This window comes from Zeugodacus cucurbitae, chromosome 5 (assembly GCF_028554725.1).
Source record: "Zeugodacus cucurbitae isolate PBARC_wt_2022May chromosome 5, idZeuCucr1.2, whole genome shotgun sequence".
NCBI classification, from domain to species: Eukaryota; Metazoa; Arthropoda; class Insecta; order Diptera; family Tephritidae; genus Zeugodacus; species Zeugodacus cucurbitae.
The window spans coordinates 56,505,829-56,528,788 of NC_071670.1; the positions used below are offsets into that span (position 1 = coordinate 56,505,829).

Sequence of the window (22,960 nt, forward strand, 5' to 3'; positions counted from 1 at the left end):
AAGTCTCTAACCCATCTACATAAATATGACACTAAATAAGCATTAAATCCAGCACAAATCATTTAATTATTACGTTAAATAAAATACATAAATAAATAAATAAAATAAATAAATAAATAATATTTTACACGTAATATCCATTCAAAGTTATGCATAAATCCAACCACAAACCATTAAAACATCAATTTAATTAAATTTCCCACTTTCATGCAAATGCATCTGGTCACCCCAGCCAAAGAATGTATAATAATAAGAAGGAGCAAATGTCAAAGAACGTATTAAATTTTTACTTTGCTATTGATACCTGTATTTGAAAATTAAATTATTTGAATGATTTATTCTACCATATAATAAATTTTTCTGGTAAATATATCTATCAAAGGTGGCAACTTCATAATATAATATATTTATGTTGAATATTATTGAAACACAATTATTTTTCAAAGTTTATATTATTTTTTATAATCTTTAATTTTAATGTAACTCGCAATATCTTATTTAATTTTTTTTAATAAAATAACAACAAATCTCGCTTCTTATCGAATTATACGACTTTCAGCTAGCGACGAATCCATGAAATGTATTTAATCGCTAGAATATGACTAGAGGCCAATGAACTCTTGTTGTCAAAACTGTCTCTTCTTACGGAAATCTAAATGGATATGTATTGAGGAATGCAAATAGGTAATTCTTAAAGTATTTCCATTGTAATAATTGCGGAATGAGTTGGGCAGACTTCAAGCAGATCAAAATACTACGTCTTGTAGCCTTCCAAGTAAGAGATGACTTCTGCTAAATTCTTAGTAGACGTATTTCTTTGCATCCTCGGGATAACTCTGCTTCGTGATAACTCTGTGAAAGATTACATAGTACACATATATGGTTAATAAGAGATATTTTAATGAAATTGATAAAGACGAACAAGATATTTAAATTAAATACTAGTCTCAGTGGTAGTAGGCAAGAAATTGTTAAATAAAAGTTAACCTGGTACTAGAATGTTTTAGTTAAAGCTATTTAAACGTTTCGAAAAACTTTCCTTTTTTCTTAGAAATTCCTTAAAAATCGCAAGACAATCTACAATAACGTTTGTCTGCACTTTTAAATTATTTTGAATAATTTTTTCGCTCTTCTTTTATTCTTTCAAATATTTAAATATACATCTAATTGTTATAAATTTATGCTCTTCATATTCATTGTGTCTGTATTATAAGCGTTGTTGTCATAATTTTGTACAAATTATATTTTCAATTATTAAAAAGGTATTTGTCATTTTCAAGGGAAAGCGCCATGAAAGCTCTTGACAAGCAGACATAATTATTGAAAATTGCATGAGAAAATAATATGTATATTAGGGTGGTACTTAAATGTACCATGGATTTTTAAAAATTTTAATTACTGATGCCTCAAGTTCATAGTTTGGGTTGCAATTGAAGATTGTCATGTGTTGTCATAGAGAGGTCAAAATTAAAGCTATGGTGGAGAGTCCAAAAATATATTTATTTCCATTTAATACCGAAAAACATTAGAAATATACTAGTTGAAGATATGACATATACATTTTTAATATCAATACAAAAAAAATATTTTTTTTTGGTCTCAACAAAAAAATTATTTTACTTTCGCATCTTAATCGGCTTCAGACGACACATATGTCAGGTTATTATATATCTGTTATTCAAAAAATTTCACTTACTTAACATTTAATGGATCTCTCTAATATATAATAAATTCTACCAAACAATAGCCTCTACTTTAATTATTTTAATTTCCTGCTCACCACATGCTTTATGTACATACACATTTGCTTGCGTTAATACACGCCGGGTTAATCGAAATTGCAGCCGGCAGCCAGACATGCCACTATAGTATTTACCAATAATATGCAATTGTGTCTTCCTCGTTGAAATTATGAATATATATTTTTATTCATTAGTTGTAGATTTTAATTACGTTGCAAAGTGCCAATGTTGGGGTGGTAATTCTTGCGTTTTTTTAATTTATTTTGAGCATTTCTTGTCGTCTGCGCCAAGTCGTTGCTATTTTCGAACGATGTGCCACAATTTCTTTGATTTCAATCAGGGCCACATTAATCTTCTGCATCTGTAGGTATGAATTTTAGGTGCCAAAGTAAAATAGAGGAAGCAAAAATGTAGATTTAGTATAAGGGATTCTGTGAAAATAAGATGTAACAAATAATGAAAGAAAGGACTGGTAGGTGCAAAATTTTTTTGACTCAAATCAGGTCTTAAATCAGTGGGTGGTACACTTTAATGCTAGAAGGACGGATATCTATATAAGGCGATAAAATCGTCCAATTAAAAATGAGCACTAATTAACAGGATCTGATTAATGGTTAGAAATTCATTATGATGCGCTCGGGTCTACTTGGCAGAATCAAAGGGAAATATGATTATGATTAAATATTTTATTTTGTGAACATTCTCTACAGGGCTACATCAAGCAACCCACCTCTAGCACAACCCACATAACAATTTTCATTTTCACTGAGCGCCAAGCTAAGCACGAGTATGTTTGCGTGCAAGAAATGATGTTGTCATTATGGCATTGTTGCAGTTATTGCGATTATCTGCGAAAATCTTTGCGCCCAGTTTACGAGGTACTCAACGCGAACACAGCGCATGTGGACATTGTTGCATAGTGTCCGATTCTAAATGCCTGTTGACAGATTTATTAAGCGTTGCAGTAGCAAGTAATACTAACCATTTGGCATGATACCAAATTCTTTGAATTTTTTTTTTCATTTATTTAGTGGATTTTAAGGTATTTTATTATTGTGGAAGATATGTGTAATTGGCAATAAAAATACTAAATACAAACATTAAGAAAAAATAATTAAAATATTTATTAAAAAAATGTGTAAGGAAATGTTGAATTTTATATAAACAAATAAAAGTAAATAAATGAAATCAAAATTATTGATATAGCTTAAATTTATATATAGTTATATATTATATAGATTTCTAGCAGTGAAATTAATAAATAAAATATATTATTATGAATAAAAAAAAAATCATTTACTATAATTAATTCATATTTATTTAAATGTTTAATTATGTTTTGCTATCAATTATGTGAATTATTCCAAAAATTGATTAAACAATTTTTAAATTAAAAGTAATAATAATTTTTTAATGTTATAATTAAAAAAAAAAAGTTGTTGGCATTTTAGAACTGATTACTATTCCCATAATAATTAAAAGCTATTTAAAATAAAATTATTATTTTTGATTATAAAAAAATTAAAAAACATGCTTTTTAAAAATTTTATAAATTTTTTTGGTTCAATTTTATTTTAATTTTAATTGTTTTGAAAATTTCAATTAATTTTTTTTTAATTTTATTTTAGCATTTTATATTTAATTTTTTATTGTCTATATAAGAACTATTTAAAGATTCAACTCTTATTATTTATTTATTTATTATTTTATTTACAATGCCAGGGTTTTACTTTTTTTCATTTGAATTGTTGAAAAGCATTGAAATTATTTAGAATTTTTCTTGAATTTATTTTTTATTACTCATTTATTAATCTCACCTATGTATTTATTTAAATTTTTGGCATTTTTTAATTTTATTTTTTTTTACTCCCATAATAATTTTTTTAATATTATATAATTATTGTTTTTTTACTAAAAAAATTCTTGGAATTCCATAGTCAATTTGTTGAAAATCATTTAATTTTAATTTTAATTTTAATTTTAATTTTAATTTTAATTTTAATTTTAATTTTAATTTTAATTTTAATTTTAATTTTAATTTTAATTTTAATTTTAATTTATATATTTTTTAGAAATATTTATTATGACACTTTCATGAATGTTCATCATACATAAAAATATTTTTTTTTTTCATTTAATACAATTTTTTCGAAATTATTATCCAGGTTTTAGTTTGATACTAACTTTATATTGTTAACTTTATATAATTTTGTATAATTTTTTTTTGGGTTCTTTGGCACTAAATATATTGAGGAAATGTATTATTTTTTTATTTTTATTAATTATTCAGGCTTTAAATATTTTTTATTAGCATTTTCTTGTTTCATATATTTTAAAAATAATATTTTTTCGTGTTTCATTATAGATATTTAGACATATTTTGTATTGGTTAAACACGTTTTTAACCCTCTCAATTATTAATTTTTTAAATTCTTTAGAAAAATCAATTTAAACTCACCTTACACATTGTCACAGAATTTCCAATTTGCTGCTTGGTTGGTTCATCTGCGAGAGATTGGCTTTAGTTGAGTTGATGTGTTCTGCGGCCCAGTTGACAGCTGTCAAAGAATGTCATCTATGTTGTGCGAGTCTAATTAAAATTTAAACAACACTACCTAAACACACCTAAATACAATAGTATATACAAATGTAGAACTATATAAAAATGCTATATAGTAAATTCTTCTGACGCAACTAAAGGTATACCAAAAATGCGCCGAAGTACATTCAGTGCAACGTAGAAGAATTTAATTTATGCACTCAACGGAGGAAATGAAGCATTTAGACACATTTTTTATACAGTTCTTCTGTGACTTTTTATTTTTTATTACATTTCATTAAATAATTCACTTGGTCATTCGCTATTTATTTCAGACTCAGTAGTGTAAACATTAATGCTAGAGAGATTTACAAATTTGAGGATACAACTATTTAGTAATAAATAAATTGACGCGTAAATAATTGCACAAATTTCCGCTGACAAGTCAACGAGCATGAATTCGAATTCATTTTACAGTGCGTTCCATTAATAATGCGACATTAAAAGGAATTCAAAAAGTTGTTTCGAGATAAACACTAACAAATTGCAACAATTATCAAAGAGTACAACAACATTATGGTACTCTGAGTATTAATTAGCACACAAATACACACTAACAACACAACAATAAATACAAAAACTCTTTAATCGCTTCCATTGTCTCTTCTCCCGCATAGCTCTCCACTCGCACGCACCGCTTACGGTATCTCATTGGTAATTAGCTTCCTCAGTGTACAATCGCCGGCGCCTAATTTGTCCAATATCTCCAAAATCTCATCGCGATAGCGATCACGATGTCGCACCTCATCCTCGGTGAAATCACCCTTGAAGCGTTGCATGCGCCAAATCACATTCAACTTCGCCTCGACGAGCACATAATTCGAGGGCGGGCAAAAGCGTGGACACATATCATTAATGAAATTGATCAGGTCGTGCACGGTGCTCTTGTTGATGCGATTGTTGATCGTGTTCAACGCGAAGTCCTGGTAGCGCGACATCTTCGCGTGTGGCGCAACGGTATCGCAGGTGAGGCAACGCCAATCCGATTGTAAAGTTTTCGTTTGTTCCGGTACGACGATGCCTTTGCAGCCCTGCTCGCGACAGAAGAGCGCCGACAAGTAGGTGCCGTTCTCCTGCAAAGAGTTGCATGTGAAATAAGTGAAAGTGAAATTGAATTGCACTTAATTACAGTGCGCCGTTATTAATATGGAGCGTTCAAAGTGGTATCACAGCAAACACGCACTCACACAAGTTACACAAATTACTTTCATTTGCATTTCATTAGCATATATTGAAAGAACAACATAACAATTCACTTGAAATTCGATTAAAAATCACTTTCACTTTTCATACCAAACATTTACAGTTCATCGCGCAATAATTGATATTGTTAATGAAAGGGGAAGGGATTAAGAAGGTTAATGACACCTCCTTAATTAAGTCAGTTAGCATGTATATGAAATAATGTGTAATTGACTTACTTAATGTATGACCTGAAATGCGTATGTCTTTGTCTTGAATACTTGTAATTTATCTATGAAGAATATAAAGGGTTTATTCTTATCAAAAGTGCAACCAAAGTTTTTCTAGAACTGCTGCATTTGTGAATGCAAATAAAAGTTGAGATATCCTAATGAAACTTGGAACACATATTCCTTAGCACTCTAAGGAGGTTGGTATTGAAAATGGCGAAATCGGACTATTGCCATGCCCCCAAAATGGCGGACACCGAAAACATATAAAGTGCCATAACTAAGGCATAAATTAAGCTATGAATGTGAAATTTGGTACAGAGAATCGCACTAGGAAGGGGCATACCCGGATGTAATTGTTTTGCGGAAGTGGGCGTGGCCCCAAAATATGTTATTTGTACATATCTTGTAAACTACTAAAGCTATATACATCAAATGCTCTACAGTCATTTCTTTTAGGTACTACCTTATACAGTTAAAAAATGGAGGAAGTCGGATTATAACCACGCCCACCTCCCATACAAAAGTTATGTTGAAAACCACTAAAAATGCTTTAATTCAGCAAGGAAAAACTACAGAAACCTTAAATTTCTTCATAAAAAAGGTACAGAAGAGCTGCATTCAAACTGGTATACAAAATCTTAAATGGGCGTGGCTTTGCCCACTTATGAGTCAAAAACCATATCTCAGGAACTACTCTACCGATTTCAATGAAACTTGGTTTGTAATAGTTCCCTTACATCCCAATGATATGTTGTGAGAATAGGCCAAATCAGTTTACAACCACGCCTACTTCCTATGTACCAGAACTTTGAAGTCAATCGGTATCGTTTACTTTACAATATGTGAATTAAGCACTAGTGAATTTATCGGAACATAACTTTGCATAAATACTGCATTTATAGTGTGTCAGCCCCTTTCTAAAAATCGCCGAAATCGGACCATAGGTTTTCAAGGCTCCATACATCGAACATATTAAATAAATAAATTGCGAAAGTCTAAAATGTTCCGTCACAATCGAACTTAGCCCTTCCTTACTTGTTACTTGTATGTTTTATCGGTAACAAAAAGCATTTTCAAGTTTTATTTCCACTTTGTGGATCGTAGACTAAATTCTTTAAAATCGCCTCGGCAGTCAAAATAAATTTAGAACTGAGTAAAATGTATTTAAAAATTTATACAAAACAGGAATATCTTACCAAGTAAAAGAATTATATTATAACATTTAAAATTCACATAAAAACATAAAAGTTCGTCCTCATAATTTAATTATTCTTCGCGCAAATTAGTGTCGCGACCGTTGTGCGTGTCTGTCTGCTCGGCAAGTGCGCTAGATTTATCAATTAAGGTGCCGCCAGCCCAACAAATTCATAATTCATTTCAAAATGCGTGTATCTGTATACATATATGAAAATATATTCTCTTGAGAACGCCACGCAACTATTTGTAGCGTAAAATATACTTTTGAAAAGATTTTTGGAAAGTAATTAATATTCGCTTCAGAAAAAGTTCAGCCACAAAAGTTCTTGGTATTTCATGCTTTATTTTGTCGGCATGTCAAATAATTTCGGTTTTAGTTTTCGGTTTGGCGAACATTTGTGTTTTTTAATTGAAAAAGAAAGAACATGACAACTAAGTGGGAATTTAAACATTGTTGTTTTTTTATATACTATTCGATATTTTTTACTTAAGCGGAAAGGAAGTGTGTCTGGCGTGGCATTTTCACCACAAATATTTCTCTCGTTTGAGTCGTGCGACAAATGCATTATCTCTAATTATTTCATTAATGAAAAGTAGTTTTCTCCACAAATTATAGGATTTTTCTTTTTTATTTGTGCTCATTTGCTTATTGATTTTAGTTATGCATTTTTTATTTGATGAAAGCAAAAACATAAATGACATTCTTGTGAAAAAAACGATGTCAACAGAAGGATAATCAATTAGCATATTGGACATTCAATTGCAATCAATTACATTGCTACGAAAAGGTTGACCGGAAAACTAGTTCGTGGTAAACATATATGAACATAGCGAACAAATTTTCGCATAAGTTTGTATTTATATATGTGAGCACTCATGTTTGTAATACGTTTTCTGACTTTTGAGTTATTGTTCGAAATTTATGCTGATTTCGCCTGCAGCCTGAGAATTTGAAACTGTACAAAATGATAAATATTAATTATATATCATTCTCTTCTCCCTTTGAATTTCAGGTTTTCACAAGGGACCGTTAGATAATTTTAGTCGAATTTCGATATAAGCCTAATACTCATTCAAACTGTTTAATAAGTAAAAATTAGAATATACCAAATTTTTTATCGAAAACTCTCCTATTAGAAGAAATACAAATTTGCTTTGTTACTTCTATATTCTCCGAACTTCTATCGATTAAATACGAACACTGCTACTGAGGATGTAAATTATATTACGAGCTATATTAGAGTGAGGAAGAAGTCTGGATCCTCTAATAGCGTTTTTAGACAACCAAATTAATTGATCAATTAAAAATTTTATTGAGAAACCCTTTTTTGACGTTTACACTGCCGGTTACTCGATAACCGATCAGCTGTTATACATTTTTATTTTTGCATAAAAAGTTGGTAAATTTCATCAACTGATTAATATTTTTTAGCAGCGACATCTACCTCTACCGCTTTTTTTATCAAAAAATTCAGCCTAACGCTGACAAAGAGCGTATATCGTACGTTTGTATGGTAAATCTTAATCTAAATAAAGATATATAATAATAAGCGTTTCAATCGAGCAGAGGCCGGTTAATTGATCAGTTAGCTCATGTCTAAAAATCTATACTACTATTATAAAGAGGAAAGATTTGTATGTATGTTTGTGTTGAATAAGCTCGAAAATTACTGTGGCGATTTCAAAAATTCGTTCACCATTGGAAAGCTACATTCACCCCGAGTAACATAGGCTACATTTATTGCTAGAAACTCAACTTTCTGGAAATAGTTCCCAAGTATCAAAAAAAAACTCCGTGATGGAGAATCTTAAAGAGCGCTCGCAGCTGTACGAGCGTGTGCAGCGGCTTGAAGAACAAAATATTAGAAATATACAAGCTCGCACTAGGGCGTCGAACTCTGAGCGTTTCCAACGCCTTCGTAATCAGAGATAAAGTCAGAGAAGTTTTAGCTCATTGCTAATATAAGTGACATTCGCTAGAGTCACATTTATATAAATTTTCAAAACGAATTTATGAATAGAAATACGATTTTTTTATATAAAAAATCGGCATATTACTTTTCTTCTTCAAAGTTCGCATAAAAATAAATACTCAAAGTCGTGCTTTAAAAATTTTAAGAGTCCATTAAAAAACTATGCATTTTAAGTAGTAAACTATATCCACAATATATTCACGTAGAAAAATTATTACCACAATTAAGTTATAAATTTAATGGAATAATTGCATTTTTCCACACACAGCACAATTCTTTACTATTTCTCTTAATATATACTTTTATATTGAATTACAAATAAATTTCGCGCACACACACAAACACTAGCAAATACAAGCTTTTGCTTTTGCTGCAGTTGCCGCAGTCACGCAAATAAATCTCATTAGTCTCATTGCCAATGTCAGCGTTAAAAACTGCAACAGCAACAATAGCAGCTAGGCAACAGCAATATGAGCATTGCAGGTAAGGTCGTGCGCCTTGACCAGGGACCAACCAACAACAGCAACACAACAACTACCACTAACTAACCACTGCTCGCCACACTCACTCACCGTATTATCATTGCAACGCGTACATTCACATACGAAATGCTTAGTCATTTTGAGAAAAATGCCACGCGTCGGATTGCTCCACAGAATCTTCGTATATGTGGTGGTAATCTCCGCGCCCTTGGGTATATGACGCGCCGCACGCACCACCGCCAATTGGCCATTATCGAAGTAATGACTCGCATTCGGTGTGCACTCGTGATTCATGATCGCCGTCAGCGGGAAGAGGCCACGCAACAGCGTCTCGTGTTCACCAATGCGACATGGCGCCTCGAAAGCGTTCGTATTCAAAACGCCAACAATGCGAAACAAATTGTCCATGAACGATTTATCTGTAGTGGGGAACTTGCGAAAACTCTGCGCCGCCTTGATGATCTCCTGCCGATAGCCGCGTTCCGCATTCGCTTGCATGGCGTCGACGAGCGCGCGCTGATCGGGTTTGAGAAAGAATACGCGCACCGCTGTCAATATGCGCAGCGAATAGGGATTCACCAGCGGCGGACCGGCGCTCTTATCCGTACACATCTCCGCCAGCTTACTCAGCTCCACTGGCTGCCAGCGCTGGAAGAGCGCGCATTCTTCATGATGCAGCGCAGAGTCGGCACACGCATCACATACGGGCAGCATGCATTTGTTTTTGCAGAGAAAATCCTTGACGGCCAGCAGCTTGTGACAGCAAACGCATGTGTTGAGTATGGAGCCCTTACGCGCTGTGGGACCGACCACAAGCGGACATTCGCGGAATAACAGTTCACCAGCGGCGATATCACGCGTTGCGAAGACACCGCGTCCGGCGACATCGGAATGCGCAACGGTCCAATTCGGTTCACTTTCCTGCAAATCACGCAGGTGTATGGCGACAAGGCGCGCCAACTCTTCGGGCGTGGACATGACGCGGCGCACTCACTTTTGTGTTTTTTTTTCTTTTTGGGTTTGGAATGTTTTATTAATTGTTATGCTAATTTAGACACACACGCGCACACATAAGCACAAAACAGTTTTTTTCAACGACCTTGCGTATATGTTTAAATTATTAGCGTTCTAAGTATTTTGCGGTTAACAGTTGTGCGGTGCCATCCGCTTTAGGTCCGTACAATGCAAACTGCTAGCGACTACTATGTTGTGTATGGCAAAGCGCGCCGACCACAACTAAATAAGTTGACGATCTGCTTTTGTTTTGTGCGCGCTTGTTGTTATATTTTTGTTTTTTTTTTGCTTTTTGATTTTACTTTTATTTGCTTTTCATATTTACCACTATTGTCAACACAATATTAGTGGAACGCGTGAACGCGAACGAGCTGCCGCCACCGCATGTTGGGTAGACGCGCTGTGCATTGAACGCGAAAATGTTGTGAATTGTGTCGCACCGCAACGAATGCCGCCACGCGAGTATGCGTAAAAATACCAAAGCAATGTGTCGTCCAAAGCCAACTGATGGCGAATGTGCTTGTGTAGTGTAGCACAGGGTAGCGCAAAGACTTGCCGCCAGACTGCGGCACATGGAGCAGCTGTCACTGTTGTTTGTTGACGCTGACGCGCCAGCTATTGCTGCCACATGTGCAATGTGTTCGTTGACAACGTCGCCATCATACTCTTGCCACTTTGCGTTCATGTGACACCACTGTCCAACGGCAAATACAGACGCGACGCAGTGGTCAACACTCGTTGCAGACGCTGCAATATGAACGTCGGCGTCAACGACAGCCTTGCGCGCGGCAAGTGCAGCTCAGCGCCCAACTCATACGTCATCAATGCGGCATTTTGCCTATAAATTGTAAATGTAGCCCTCAGCAAGGTTGCTGTCTCGACTAAGTTGTGCGCGCAACAGCTGCGAACACACACATACGAATACAAATATATTTATTATTCGTTTATTTTGTTTTGCTATTCGTTTCTGTCTAAGCTATATGGACTTTGTTCGTGTTTCTTATGCTTTCTGCTCGTCGCATACGCTTTGCTGCATATATACATATAAATTCATATGCTTTTTGGTGTTTTTGAACTTTAGCGCGCTTTTGCCGGCTATGAAATCGAATATGTGACAGTTGTTGCGGGTGGTCTTTGAAAAGGCGTGCGCCGCCGGTTGCGATATTTTATGTCAATTACTGTTTGTTGTATTGTTGCGTTCAATATTTTGTGGTCAGAGTTTCGGTTTTAAGTGATGTATGGTACTCATTAATTGTCTCATTGACATGCCCTGACATGAGTATTTCTGCAGAAGAATTACGAAATAGAATAGAATGGTGTTTGAGTGGTAACTGATTTTGTTTCTGTTTTAATTCTTCAGTTTAGATATTTTTTGTTTTCGAAAAAAAATCGCTAGTTTTAGAATAACATGTACAACATCGGACCGAACCACGCCTACCTTGTATATAGTGTCATCTAATAAAATTTGATATTTTATGTAAATTTCCACGTATCTAAAATATACCTCAGTATTTAATTCCTTCAATAATTTAATTTTATAACCTCTATCGACTTATAAAGAGTTTTCTTGAGCCACTTTTTTTGCGACCTCTACCGATCGACTCTTTAGTTAGAGCACACTTAAATTTGATGCCTTCTCATCACGGCTCGACCCTTGAAAGAACGTTGTGTTTCGACCACATTCAGTTTTTCAGAATTTTTATACTCTCGCAACAAATGTTGCTAAAGAGAGTATTATAGTTTTGTTCATATAACGGTTGTTTGTAACACCCAAAACTAAACGAGTTAGATATAGGGTTATATATACCAAACTGATCAGGGTGAAGAGTGGAGTTCAAATCCGAATGTCTGTCTGTCCGTCCGTCCGCCCGTCCGTCTGTGTAAGCTGTAACTTGAGTAAAAATTAAGATATCATGAAACTTGGCACACTTATTTCTTGGCACCATAGGAAGGTTGCTTTCGAAAATGAGCAAAATCGGACCACTGCCACGCCCACAAAATGGCGAAAACCGAAAACACATAAAGTGCCATAACTAAGCCATAAATAAAGCTATGGAAATAAAATTTGGTACGAAAGATAGCAATATGAAGGGGCATATTTGCGTGTAATTCCTTTGGGGAAGTGGGCGTGGCCCCGCCCCTACCAAGTTTTTTATTCATATCTCGGAAACCAATAGAGCTATATAAACCAAACTTTCTGCAGTTGTTTTTTTTAGCCACATCCTAATACAGTCCAAAAATGAAAGAAATCGGATCATAACCACGCCCACCTCCCATACAAAGGTTCGGTTGAAAATTACTAAAAGTGGGTTCACTCACTAGCGAAAAACGTCAGAAACACTAAATTTCACATAAGAAATGGCAGAAGAAAGCTGCACCTAGATTTTTTTACAAAATGGAAAATGGGCGTGGCGTCGCCCACTTATGAGTCAAAAACCATATCACAGGAACTACTCGACCGATATCGATGAAACTTGGTTTGTAATAGTTTCCTTACATCCCAATGATATGTTGTGAAAATTGGCCAAATCGCTTCACAACCACGACTACTTCCTATATACCAGAACTTTGAAGTCGATCTGAATCGTTTACTTTACAATATATAAAGTAAGTACTAGTGAAGATATCGGTGCAGAACTTTGCACAAATACTATGTTAATAGTGTGGCAGCCCCATTCTAAAAATCACCGAAATCGGACCACAGGTTTTTAAGGCCCCATATATCGAACACGAGGACCTCGGTGCTTCTAACCTAATATTACGGTTTCCAACTTTCAATGGACTTTATACAATATATATGACGAATATGTGGGTCAAATTGTGCATTATGTAATATAAATAAAGTTAAATAAATAAATTGCGAGAGTATAAAATGTTCGGTTACACCCGAACTTAGCCCTTCCTTACTTGTTCTTTATAATTAAGATGTTCGGGTCCGCAAGTTTTTTGCGATCTCACGACCTTTACTGAATTATGTAGTATTAAATTAAATCAACATGTTTTGGAAACTCCTAACCCTCTAGGGAAATGCCATTAAAAAGGGTTTTAATTAAAAAAAAGTAAAATTAGATTAGATGGTACTGATAATATTCTACCAAAGTCCGACCCTAAGATCCCATGTTTATATTGATTTCATAATTCTTATAACAAATTTAAATATTTGAGGGGCTATACCAGTGTGAAATCGAAAAATTAGATCGAGTACTTTCTTGTAAAAAAATACATAAAAATCGCCTAATTTTTCATGTGTTACACTGGTATAGCCCCTTAATAAAAAAATCCCCTAAACTTTTACCACAACACAATCTTGAAATAATTGATTTTTTAGATACTATGAAGTGGTTTAAACCCGATCTGACGATGAAAATATAAGTTTGAAAAGTGATTACATCTATTCTAAGGAGAGTACACTCAAAATATTGAAAAAAAAAAATAACTCGGCAATACAAGAAATTGTAAAAGATGGATTAAAAAAATATGTTAGAAATACAAACTAAAAATTTAGAAATAAATAAAATAAGATATACCTCTTCAAATCATTATATTTACACTGCTCATTCTGTTTACACCCTAATATAAAAATTGGAAAAAAACTTTAGTGAATGGAAAGTGATTTCTGTATTTTTTCGATTGTTATTTCCAAATTCTAATGGCAAACTGTCCGAAGTGTATGTGAAAATGATAATTGCCTTTCTCTTGTGTACACATCGATTTATCAAATAGTCTACACTGAGCAACACACAACGCCACGCCAGCATAAGGCTTCCGCAAGGCACTTGTGGGTCATCTCAACAACATATACATATCCTCTAACACTTACAACCAAAAGTACACCATCGTTTCTCAGCATTCTCTTTGCAGTTTGCGAAACGTCACGCCAGCAAAATTTTCATTATGGCGCAAGTTGTTGTCAACCGTGACACCAGCATTGCCTAGTCAACGCTGTTTTGGTATGCAGTGGTCTGGCCCCGCGCATTCATTCATTTGCTAAATTCGTTAGGCGACTAAGCAAGGAAGACTGTGCTGCTGTGTTCTATAGCGTTGCAGTATTGTGTGCGAAGTCAAGAATTCGCAATGCGTTCGTTCGTTTTTCCATTTTTCTGTCGCCGTCGACGCCGCCAATGCGCAAAATTTTGCTCATAACAAGCGCCCAATGATTAATGTAGCGATTCCCTTGACCTCCATTCTGCCATTCGCCAGCGCGCGCTCACCACACTAAATCGCTCGTCTGTGATGTTGTGCGCCATAAATTTTGCGGTTGCTCGTTTGCCTGCAACAGCGCGACGCTCACAAATCAACTTGTCAAACGGTCAACCAGTCAAGCAGTCAAGCGCTCAAACAGTCAACTGGCTAACGGTTAACGGCTAACGGCCTAGTCGGTCAAAGCAATGCTTGACTGACTGTTTGTTGATGGCGAATCAAGCGTAACACTCGAAGTGACTGTGAAAAGGTAAGTAATACACAAACACATACAGACGTTTGCACAGATGCAAATGCAGTTAGAGGAATATGCAGACCACACACGCTTCTAGGCGTAATTGCATGTGCATGAAAATGTACACCACATCGTCGCGCGCGGTGTCAACGCTTCCGGTTGACACTCAGCGCTGGTTATTGCATGCCATTAATACCCTACAAGTGTGTACGTACCACTTTACTTATGTTTAGTTTGCTCTTCGAATTTCAAAAAGGCAGACGTAGGGGTCAAACTATGGAATATTAATAAAAATATAGTTAAGCATCGTGTAAAACTATTGAGCCATATGATAATAACTTAACTGACTAACAACTTTCCAAAGTGGCGAATCGAACAACCCGCTATTACAAGTTTACAGTCAAAGATCAGAAGAAGAGTTATTCATTCCTCGAGTTACGGTTGAAAAAATATTGCGTTTTAGTTGAGACAAATTTATTTACGGAATTGACCCATAAGAAGTGTATATTAACAGCTGAAGAGAGGGCGTTTTAGAGAAGTTATTCCGATACAAATAGCTTAAGAGTTCACTGGAATCCACGTTATTGCACCATATGTTAATACATATATTGCGTTCGTCCAGAAGGCATTATTTCTAAATACAATTGAGTAGGCATCCAGATCATTACAAAACAAAAAGATTGCTAAATAGATTTCAAGACGGTCTCAATGCTACTTCCAAGAAGGATACAAAATTTATAATTTTACGATTTAGACATTATTATTGATATTCATTACAATGTCGTTGGAGTCAAAATGCGACAATTTCTTGAAAGAAAATATGCTCTCTTCAGAGCTCATATCATATTTTATATAGCCAATGTACGGTATTTAGGGTTTAAAGTCACACTAAGAAGGAGAAGATTAATTTATTATCAACTTTTTTTTTATTTTTTTCTGAACCATCAACATCTTAAGAATATTGTGTGAAAGTTTTAGGTCAGGTTGCAGGCAGGTTGAATAACGGTACCTCCAGCTACCTGCGCTGACTGTACAAAATATTGAATCGATTTTCCCAAATATGTCATTTTTAAAGTCGGTGGCCAGCCTACAGAAAAAACTACTGCATCGATCGTTTCGAAATTTTGAACAAATATTCTACATATATATAGCTCTCGAATGGCGTTTTTCCAAAAATTTTAATTACTAACAATTTTACAATAACAAATAGGTCGAATTTTTCGTCTAAAATCGTCATTTTGGCTTGAAAATGGTATCAAAAATTGAAAAATTTAAAAATTAAAAAAACTCGACGTCAATTGAAAGATAAACTAATAAACTAAAGAAAGCATATTGATTTTTTGGTTTCGGATGATCCAGTGATGCTGTAGGCTGGTCAGCGCACAACAACTTCTTTTCGAGGTGCCTGCAGAGATCGACGATAAATCCATTATTCCTAGCTATTTTTCGATAAAACTTTTTTTAATTATCCTTCAAATGTTGTACTTTCATATAATAATAAGTAAAATAAACCTAAAGCAATAATTTTTTCTAAAAAAATTCACGAAAAAAGCTCTTTTTTCGACGAAACATACCTTACCCCACCCCCTTAACTTGTTCTGAAATTTGAAAGGCAAATTCCTCGACATTAATGCGGTACTTCCTCATGGTCGGGTAATGGGACGAGAAATACATTGTCTTTGCTTGAGGGTTCGTAGCCAACATCAAGTTTGGGTACTTCACTGCTGTTTACCTTTAACAGTTTGGAAATACTTAAATTATCTAAGGGGTTATGCCACCCTGAAATTAGTAAAAAAATGATTTTTTTGTTTTTGCTTAATTTTATAAGTTCTATATTCTAACGAGTATTTTGAGATGTCTCCGACAATATCTCAATAATTACGAAGTCAGTGTGGTGGGAGCGCGTCGACATTTTTTTCTTCTTTTGCGTTTTTCTCAAAACCACATTTTTCGAGACCGTGTACACGATAACTCAAAAACTATTCAGCCGATTGACTTGAAAATTACAATACATCTTCTTCAATAGATTTTCCACAGAGTGACGTGGGATTTTTTCGTCTGAATAATTTAATTTATTTTTGATAAAATTTTTTATACGGTATTTTTAGCCCAAAATATAAAATCAATTTTTGAAGTGGTTCCAATGCGTAAAAATTTTTTTTTAAAGGCCACTTCACTCTATTAAAAATTTATCACGTTTTAAGAAAAATATTATTTTAATTGTTTCAGGTAAAAATTTAAATTCCAGTCATCCATCAAATCCAAAAAATTAAAAAAAAAACCATCCGATTTTCATGCGTTCAGAGTGGCGTAACCCCTTAAATGAAATATATTTCATTTTCATAGGCGATTACTCCTAGTTCTTAAACCTATCATCAGTTAATGTAATCTTTGATAGAATTTCAGAATTTATCTGCCTTATTGCAAGGCTCTCTTAAGGACTCTTTACACTTTGTATCTAACTAACTAACTTTGGACATTTTTTATTTCGATTTGGTGTGATCCAGAATTATTTTTGTCGTTCAAATTGTTTGCTGAGCACCTTTTATGTATATCCAAAATATATAGAAGGGATGGTTCCTGTTGGAGGGTATCTTGTGGAATATTCCCGGTTCAAATAAAACGGTTCTATAATATTGCTTTTGATATTAAAGTACAAAATGAAGTTTATTGATTCAAAGTCAAAACGTAAGTAAGTTAGAAAAAGTACATTCAAAGTAAAAAATGAAAAAAATGCAGGGCTGCATGAATATGTGAGTTGACAGGGTTGTCTTCCAACAGTTTCCCGTTCCTTCCATAATAATATCTGAATTTTCTCAAACAATCAATTAAGGATTTAAGCAAATTAATTAAAGCTCCTATGAGATAAGTTAACAAACTGAAACCCATTATCTTATACTAAAATAATCATCAAAACTACGATCACTTCATATTATTAGGGTAGGGCATCTGAGTGTCTGTGTTACCGAAATTATTTCCAACATTGTCTTTCTATCGGGTGATTTTTTTGAGGTTAGGATTTTCATGCATTAGTATTTGACAGATCACGTGGGATTTCAGACATGGTGTCAAAGAGAAAGATGCTCAGTATGCTTTGACATTTCATCATGAATAGACTTACTAACGAGCAACGCTTGCAAATCATTGAATTTTATTACCAAAATCAGTGTTCGGTTCGAAATGTGTTTATCGACAAATTTTGTTCAGCGATGAGGCTCATTTCTGGTTGAATGGCTACGTAAATAAGCAAAATTGCCGCATTTGGGGTGAAGAGCAACCAGAAGCCGTTCAAGAACTGCCCATGCATCCCGAAAAATGCACTGTTTGGTGTGGTTTGTACGCTGGTGGAATCATTGGACCGTATTTTTTCAAAGATGCTGTTGGACGCAACGTTACGGTGAATGGCGATCGCTATCGTTCGATGCTAACAAACTTTTTGTTGCCAAAAATGGAAGAACTGAACTTGGTTGACATGTGGTTTCAACAAGATGGCGCTACATGCCACACAGCTCGCGATTCTATGGCCATTTTGAGGGAAAACTTCGGAGAACAATTCATCTCAAGAAATGGACCCGTAAGTTGGCCACCAAGATCATGCGATTTAACGCCTTTAGACTATTTTTTGTGGGGCTACGTCAAGTCTAAAGTCTACAGAAATAAGCCAGCAACTATTCCAGCTTTGGAAGACAACATTTCCGAAGAAATTCGGGCTATTCCGGCCGAAATGCTCGAAAAAGTTGCCCAAAATTGGACTTTCCGAATGGACCACCTAAGACGCAGCCGCGGTCAACATTTAAATGAAATTATCTTCAAAAAGTAAATGTCATGAACCAAATTTTATGCGTTTTTTTTTTAAAAAAAGTTATCAAGCTCTTAAAAAATCACCCTTTAGTATACCAACAACATACATATATAGTATATTCTTTCATCGCTTGTTGCTGCAGCGCCTCTTCACAGTACATCACAACAGTTCAATTGCTACAAGCCAGTGTCAGTGTGACAATGTTTCTCACGTGTCTCGTTTTCCTTCAGTTTTCAATTATCGAGCGCAACATTCGTGCATACATATCGCATACAAATGAGCTATTTCAACGACTGCGGACAATTGCCACCAATGAATATGCATTTGTGCCTTTTTACCGCAAATTGACGCGTAATTGTGTGGCGTACAACAAAGTTTTTCATTAGATTGTGGTCGCGTTGTCTTTGCTATGCCACTTAGTTTGCTTTTGTGTAGCTTCATATTATTATGACATATGCGAGTTGTTGTTATTGTAGACATAATGGATATGTACATGTGTCTAACTCATTGAATGCTGTCATACGCGGCGTATACGCAATATAATAATTCAATATTTGCTTATTTATGTTTTCACGACAAACGGTGACATTAACGTAGCGGTACCGCAATAGACAGACATTCAGACACACACAAATATATGTAATTACATATATTTTATTTCTCCTGCATGTGCATACCGCTGACTTAGTTGTGTACTATAAAGAACTCCGCATTTTTATTGTGCTTCCTCTTTATTAATTCGTTCTTTACACATATGTCATGCGTTCAAGGCCATTTAACGACATTATATGCCAACAAGGAGCACTTTATTACTACGCGCCCTTTTCATTATGGTGTAATTGCACGCAAATAAATAAACACGAATATATTTTCTAATTACTCCTAGCTTTTTACTAATGTTATTTTTATCTTGCATATCGTATGAGGCGTGATATTATAGTGAGTGTGAAAAATTTCTAGCATGCGATATTTTTGGTGTATTAGGTTTTAGTGTTAGGAATTGAGTAATTTTCATTTGTGCTCTTATCTTCCACTTTTTCTCTCAAATAAAAAAAAATCGCATGCGATTTTATACAGTAACACCCATTAATGTTGGATATTTTTCATTTAGAATATCAAATAAACAAAGTATGATTATTTTATAAAGAGACCGCATATTTCTTCACAGATTCTCATATGCTTTAAAAATAATTTCGCACTTCATGTATTCTTTAAATATAATAAACTAATTTAGGTACATCTCTGAGTAAAGTAAATAAACATTTTTAATAACAATTCCAAAAGAACTAATGTATGAAGCATACTTTTTGTGAAAAGCTGTGCTGAGATGTAATTTTTTAAGTAAAAATTCATTTGAGATCTTTCCTTTAATCAGACCCGACAGTTGTGGGAATAGAGATAAAACATCAACTTGATCCAATTTTATGGAGGTAGAACAAGATGTAAAGCCAATAAACTTGGTTGTTTTTTTGCAAAATAGTCTAACTGACGTCGACGAGACTTTTACAAGGAGAAACAAAGGCAATTCTTTGAAAAATATTTTGAGGTTAAGTGGTGTAAACAAGAGCTCATGAAATTCTCGTCTAGTTTGAAAAGTTTCTAAGATAAATCTACGCTAAAAAGGAATATAGGCATAACAATATGTTTATAGCTGACGAAAATCTAATTGTCAATTTGACCTTTCACATAGACCTAAAACAATTTGAATGGGTTTGTTTGTAATGATTTATAGGGATTCGACACTTCTACTACATCAGATCAGTGGACGACCCCAACCAACTTTTTATATAAGTATCAAATCCGTAATTAATTTCCCTGAGGGACAATCGGATCGAAACTACTACTTTTGGACCCTCAAATAGATGAAGTTTGTGACAATATATAAATCCATACCAAAAGAGTTGGAATAATAATAACGACAATAACAATGGGGGATATGATATCAGGTGAAGCCTGGGAAACCTCCCCTTACTATTCAGTGTCCTATGACTTTGTGATCTCAAATCTATATATTTTCTTTCACTTATAGAAAACGCGAGATAGAGAATCAGTAAACTATTGAAAAATGCATTAAGAGAAAGATTTTAATTTTTTTGCCAGTATGGTGGTTCCCTTGGATACAAAATATTTCAGAGGTGTCCCCAAATTAACCTTCATTAATTAATATACATTTTTTAATGATCTTCTGAACCAGTGTATTCAACATTTTTTGTTTTTGTAAATTAAAGGGAAATTAGTCTTCTAAGCATATTGTGAAATATTAAAAAAAAAATAATAATAAAATAAATTTTTTGTCCAACACCACCCACTGTGCAGCAATTAATCTCGATCGTGTGCGCTAGCTGACTGACTATGCACGTTGTTGTTGCTATGACGTGCGACACACGACATATCAGTAATGCTTTACCGCAAACAAAAAAACAGCAAAAGCTTAAGCTCAACGATTGGAGACGACAATAACAAATTGTTGACATTCGTGGCAAAGAGTCGGCAACAGGTGTGTGCTTACTGTGCAATGTTCGCTCATTATGTTTTGTGGCGTCATTTCTGCTTCAAGGTAAATGAATTGTATGAATTTGGGAGACTTTTTTAAATGATAGCAAATCAAGGATTTTTGAAAACTCATTTGAGTGCGAAATTTATAGCATTTTAAAATAATTTTTATAATTAAAAATTTTATTTATTGTAGTATTAAAAATGTTTGAAAATGGTGCTAAAATTTTCGAAATTCCGCCGGTATAATAAATTATCATTATTTTTAGTCACTATATTTCAAATATTTTGTATGTGTTTGCCGTTATTTGGTACGCAGATACATATACAGACACACCTTTGATTCATTAAATTCTAATCTGACATTTTTGTTTGAAAACATTCACCTAATTCCAACGCCAACACAATATTTTGTTTTTTTAATTTTTTAATGTTCACAGTTGAATAGCAATTTTAATTGCTTTCCGCAGAACTCACCGTCGGATCCAAGCAGCGTTTACAGCTACAAATAAAGTGTTTGGTGCCGCGCAGAAAGAGTTGACGCGCAAATGTGCTCCACAAGATCTTCGTATACGTGGCGGTAATCTCCTCGCCCTGCGCTATATCGCGCGCCGCTGTCACCACAATCGTTTGCGCGTTCTCAAAGTGATGCGACACACTCGGCGTACAATTGTGATTCATGAGTCCAGCCAATGCGAAGAGCGCACGCACACTCGTCTCATGCCCGTCCACAATGCTGCGACCCTCAAACGCGTTCGTATTGTACACGGCAACGGTGCGATAGAAGAAACCGAGCGTTTCCTTATCTTTCGGGAAATTTTCAAAACACTCCGCGGCGCGCTCCACTTCACGCATATAGTATTTGTCAGGATTCGCCTGCATGGCCAACAGCAGCCGTCGCTTCTCGGGACACAAAAAGTAACAGCGCATTACACTTAATATACGCAACGAAAACGGATTGATGCGCGTCGTGTCTTTCGGCACCCAGTAACGAAACAGTTTGCACTCCATATCATGCTCACCCGATTGCTGACAGGCGACGCAGATGGGCAGCGTACAGCCGGCGGCGCAGAGCACTTGATCCATATCGCCCTCCAGCAGCCGAAAACAGATGGCGCAGGTGTTCAGCAGCGTGTCCTTGGAGGCGGTGGGGCCATTGAGCAGCGTGCGCTCGCGAAATATCAATTCACCACGTTTGATGTCGCGACGCGCGAATATACCGCGTCCCGAGATCGGTGAATCGATCACCTGCCAGCTCGGCTCCTGCTCGCGCAAATCGCCCAAATGGAGGTCAATCAGTTGCGCGACCTCCGCGGTTGGAATGGTTTTGGCAATCTCTAAAGCCATGTTACTTTCACCAATTATTTGTATTAATAAATTAAATTTTTTAGTTCAGACGCCTATTAATTAGCCGTTTTTGCACATGCAACGCGTTCACTTGTAATAATCATACTAGTTGCCACTAATTATTTTAATTGCTGATTGCGTAAAAAATTTTAGCACAACCATGATATATTTACACTGATGTACATATGCTTGCACTTTGATTTAATGTTCGCCGTTCTTTTTGCTTTTTTGGCAACCAAACCAAACCACGACGTAACTCAAACGCGACTAGTATCTGTGATGGCGCTGTTTGTTGCAGGCATTCATGACGCGTTTTATGGCAACGCCGCTCTGTAGCCACTTCTTAGTTTCGTTGTGATCTTTTGAAAATAGCGCGCTCTGTGCTCTCCCAGTATCCGTTGTTGCCATTCGCCTTAACACAATTCAGTTCGTTTGGTTCCAAGTATTCACTTTGAATTAGA

General features: G+C 35.0%; 1 protein-coding gene across 2 annotated transcripts; it reads right to left on the minus strand.

Moving 5' to 3' along the window:
• Positions 1 to 808: 808 nt before the first annotated feature.
• LOC105209064 (SET domain-containing protein SmydA-8) lies at positions 809 to 22,960 on the minus strand. Of its 2 annotated transcripts, none has more exons than XM_011179233.3 (3): positions 21,630 to 22,960; positions 4,201 to 5,414; positions 809 to 2,103 (listed from the first exon to the last, which is right to left on the minus strand). In XM_011179233.3, the coding sequence occupies exons 1-2, from the start codon at positions 22,497 to 22,499 to the stop codon at positions 4,980 to 4,982; spliced, it is 1,305 nt and encodes a 434-aa protein (XP_011177535.1). In that variant the 5' UTR covers positions 22,500 to 22,960; the 3' UTR covers positions 809 to 2,103; positions 4,201 to 4,979. The 2 variants fall into 2 exon arrangements, with proteins under 2 accessions (XP_011177535.1, XP_054088498.1); XM_054232523.1 differs by lacking the exon at positions 21,630 to 22,960 and adding an exon at positions 9,499 to 11,022.

Coding starts and splice junctions, on each gene's coding strand:
- LOC105209064 (XM_054232523.1), bottom strand. CDS start 10,386: ATGTCCACGCCCGAAGAGTTGGCGCGCCTTGTCGCCATACACCTGCGT. Junction 5,415..9,498: donor CGCGTTGCAATGATAATACG/GTGAGTGAGTGT, acceptor AACTCTTTGCAG/GAGAACGGCACCTACTTGTC.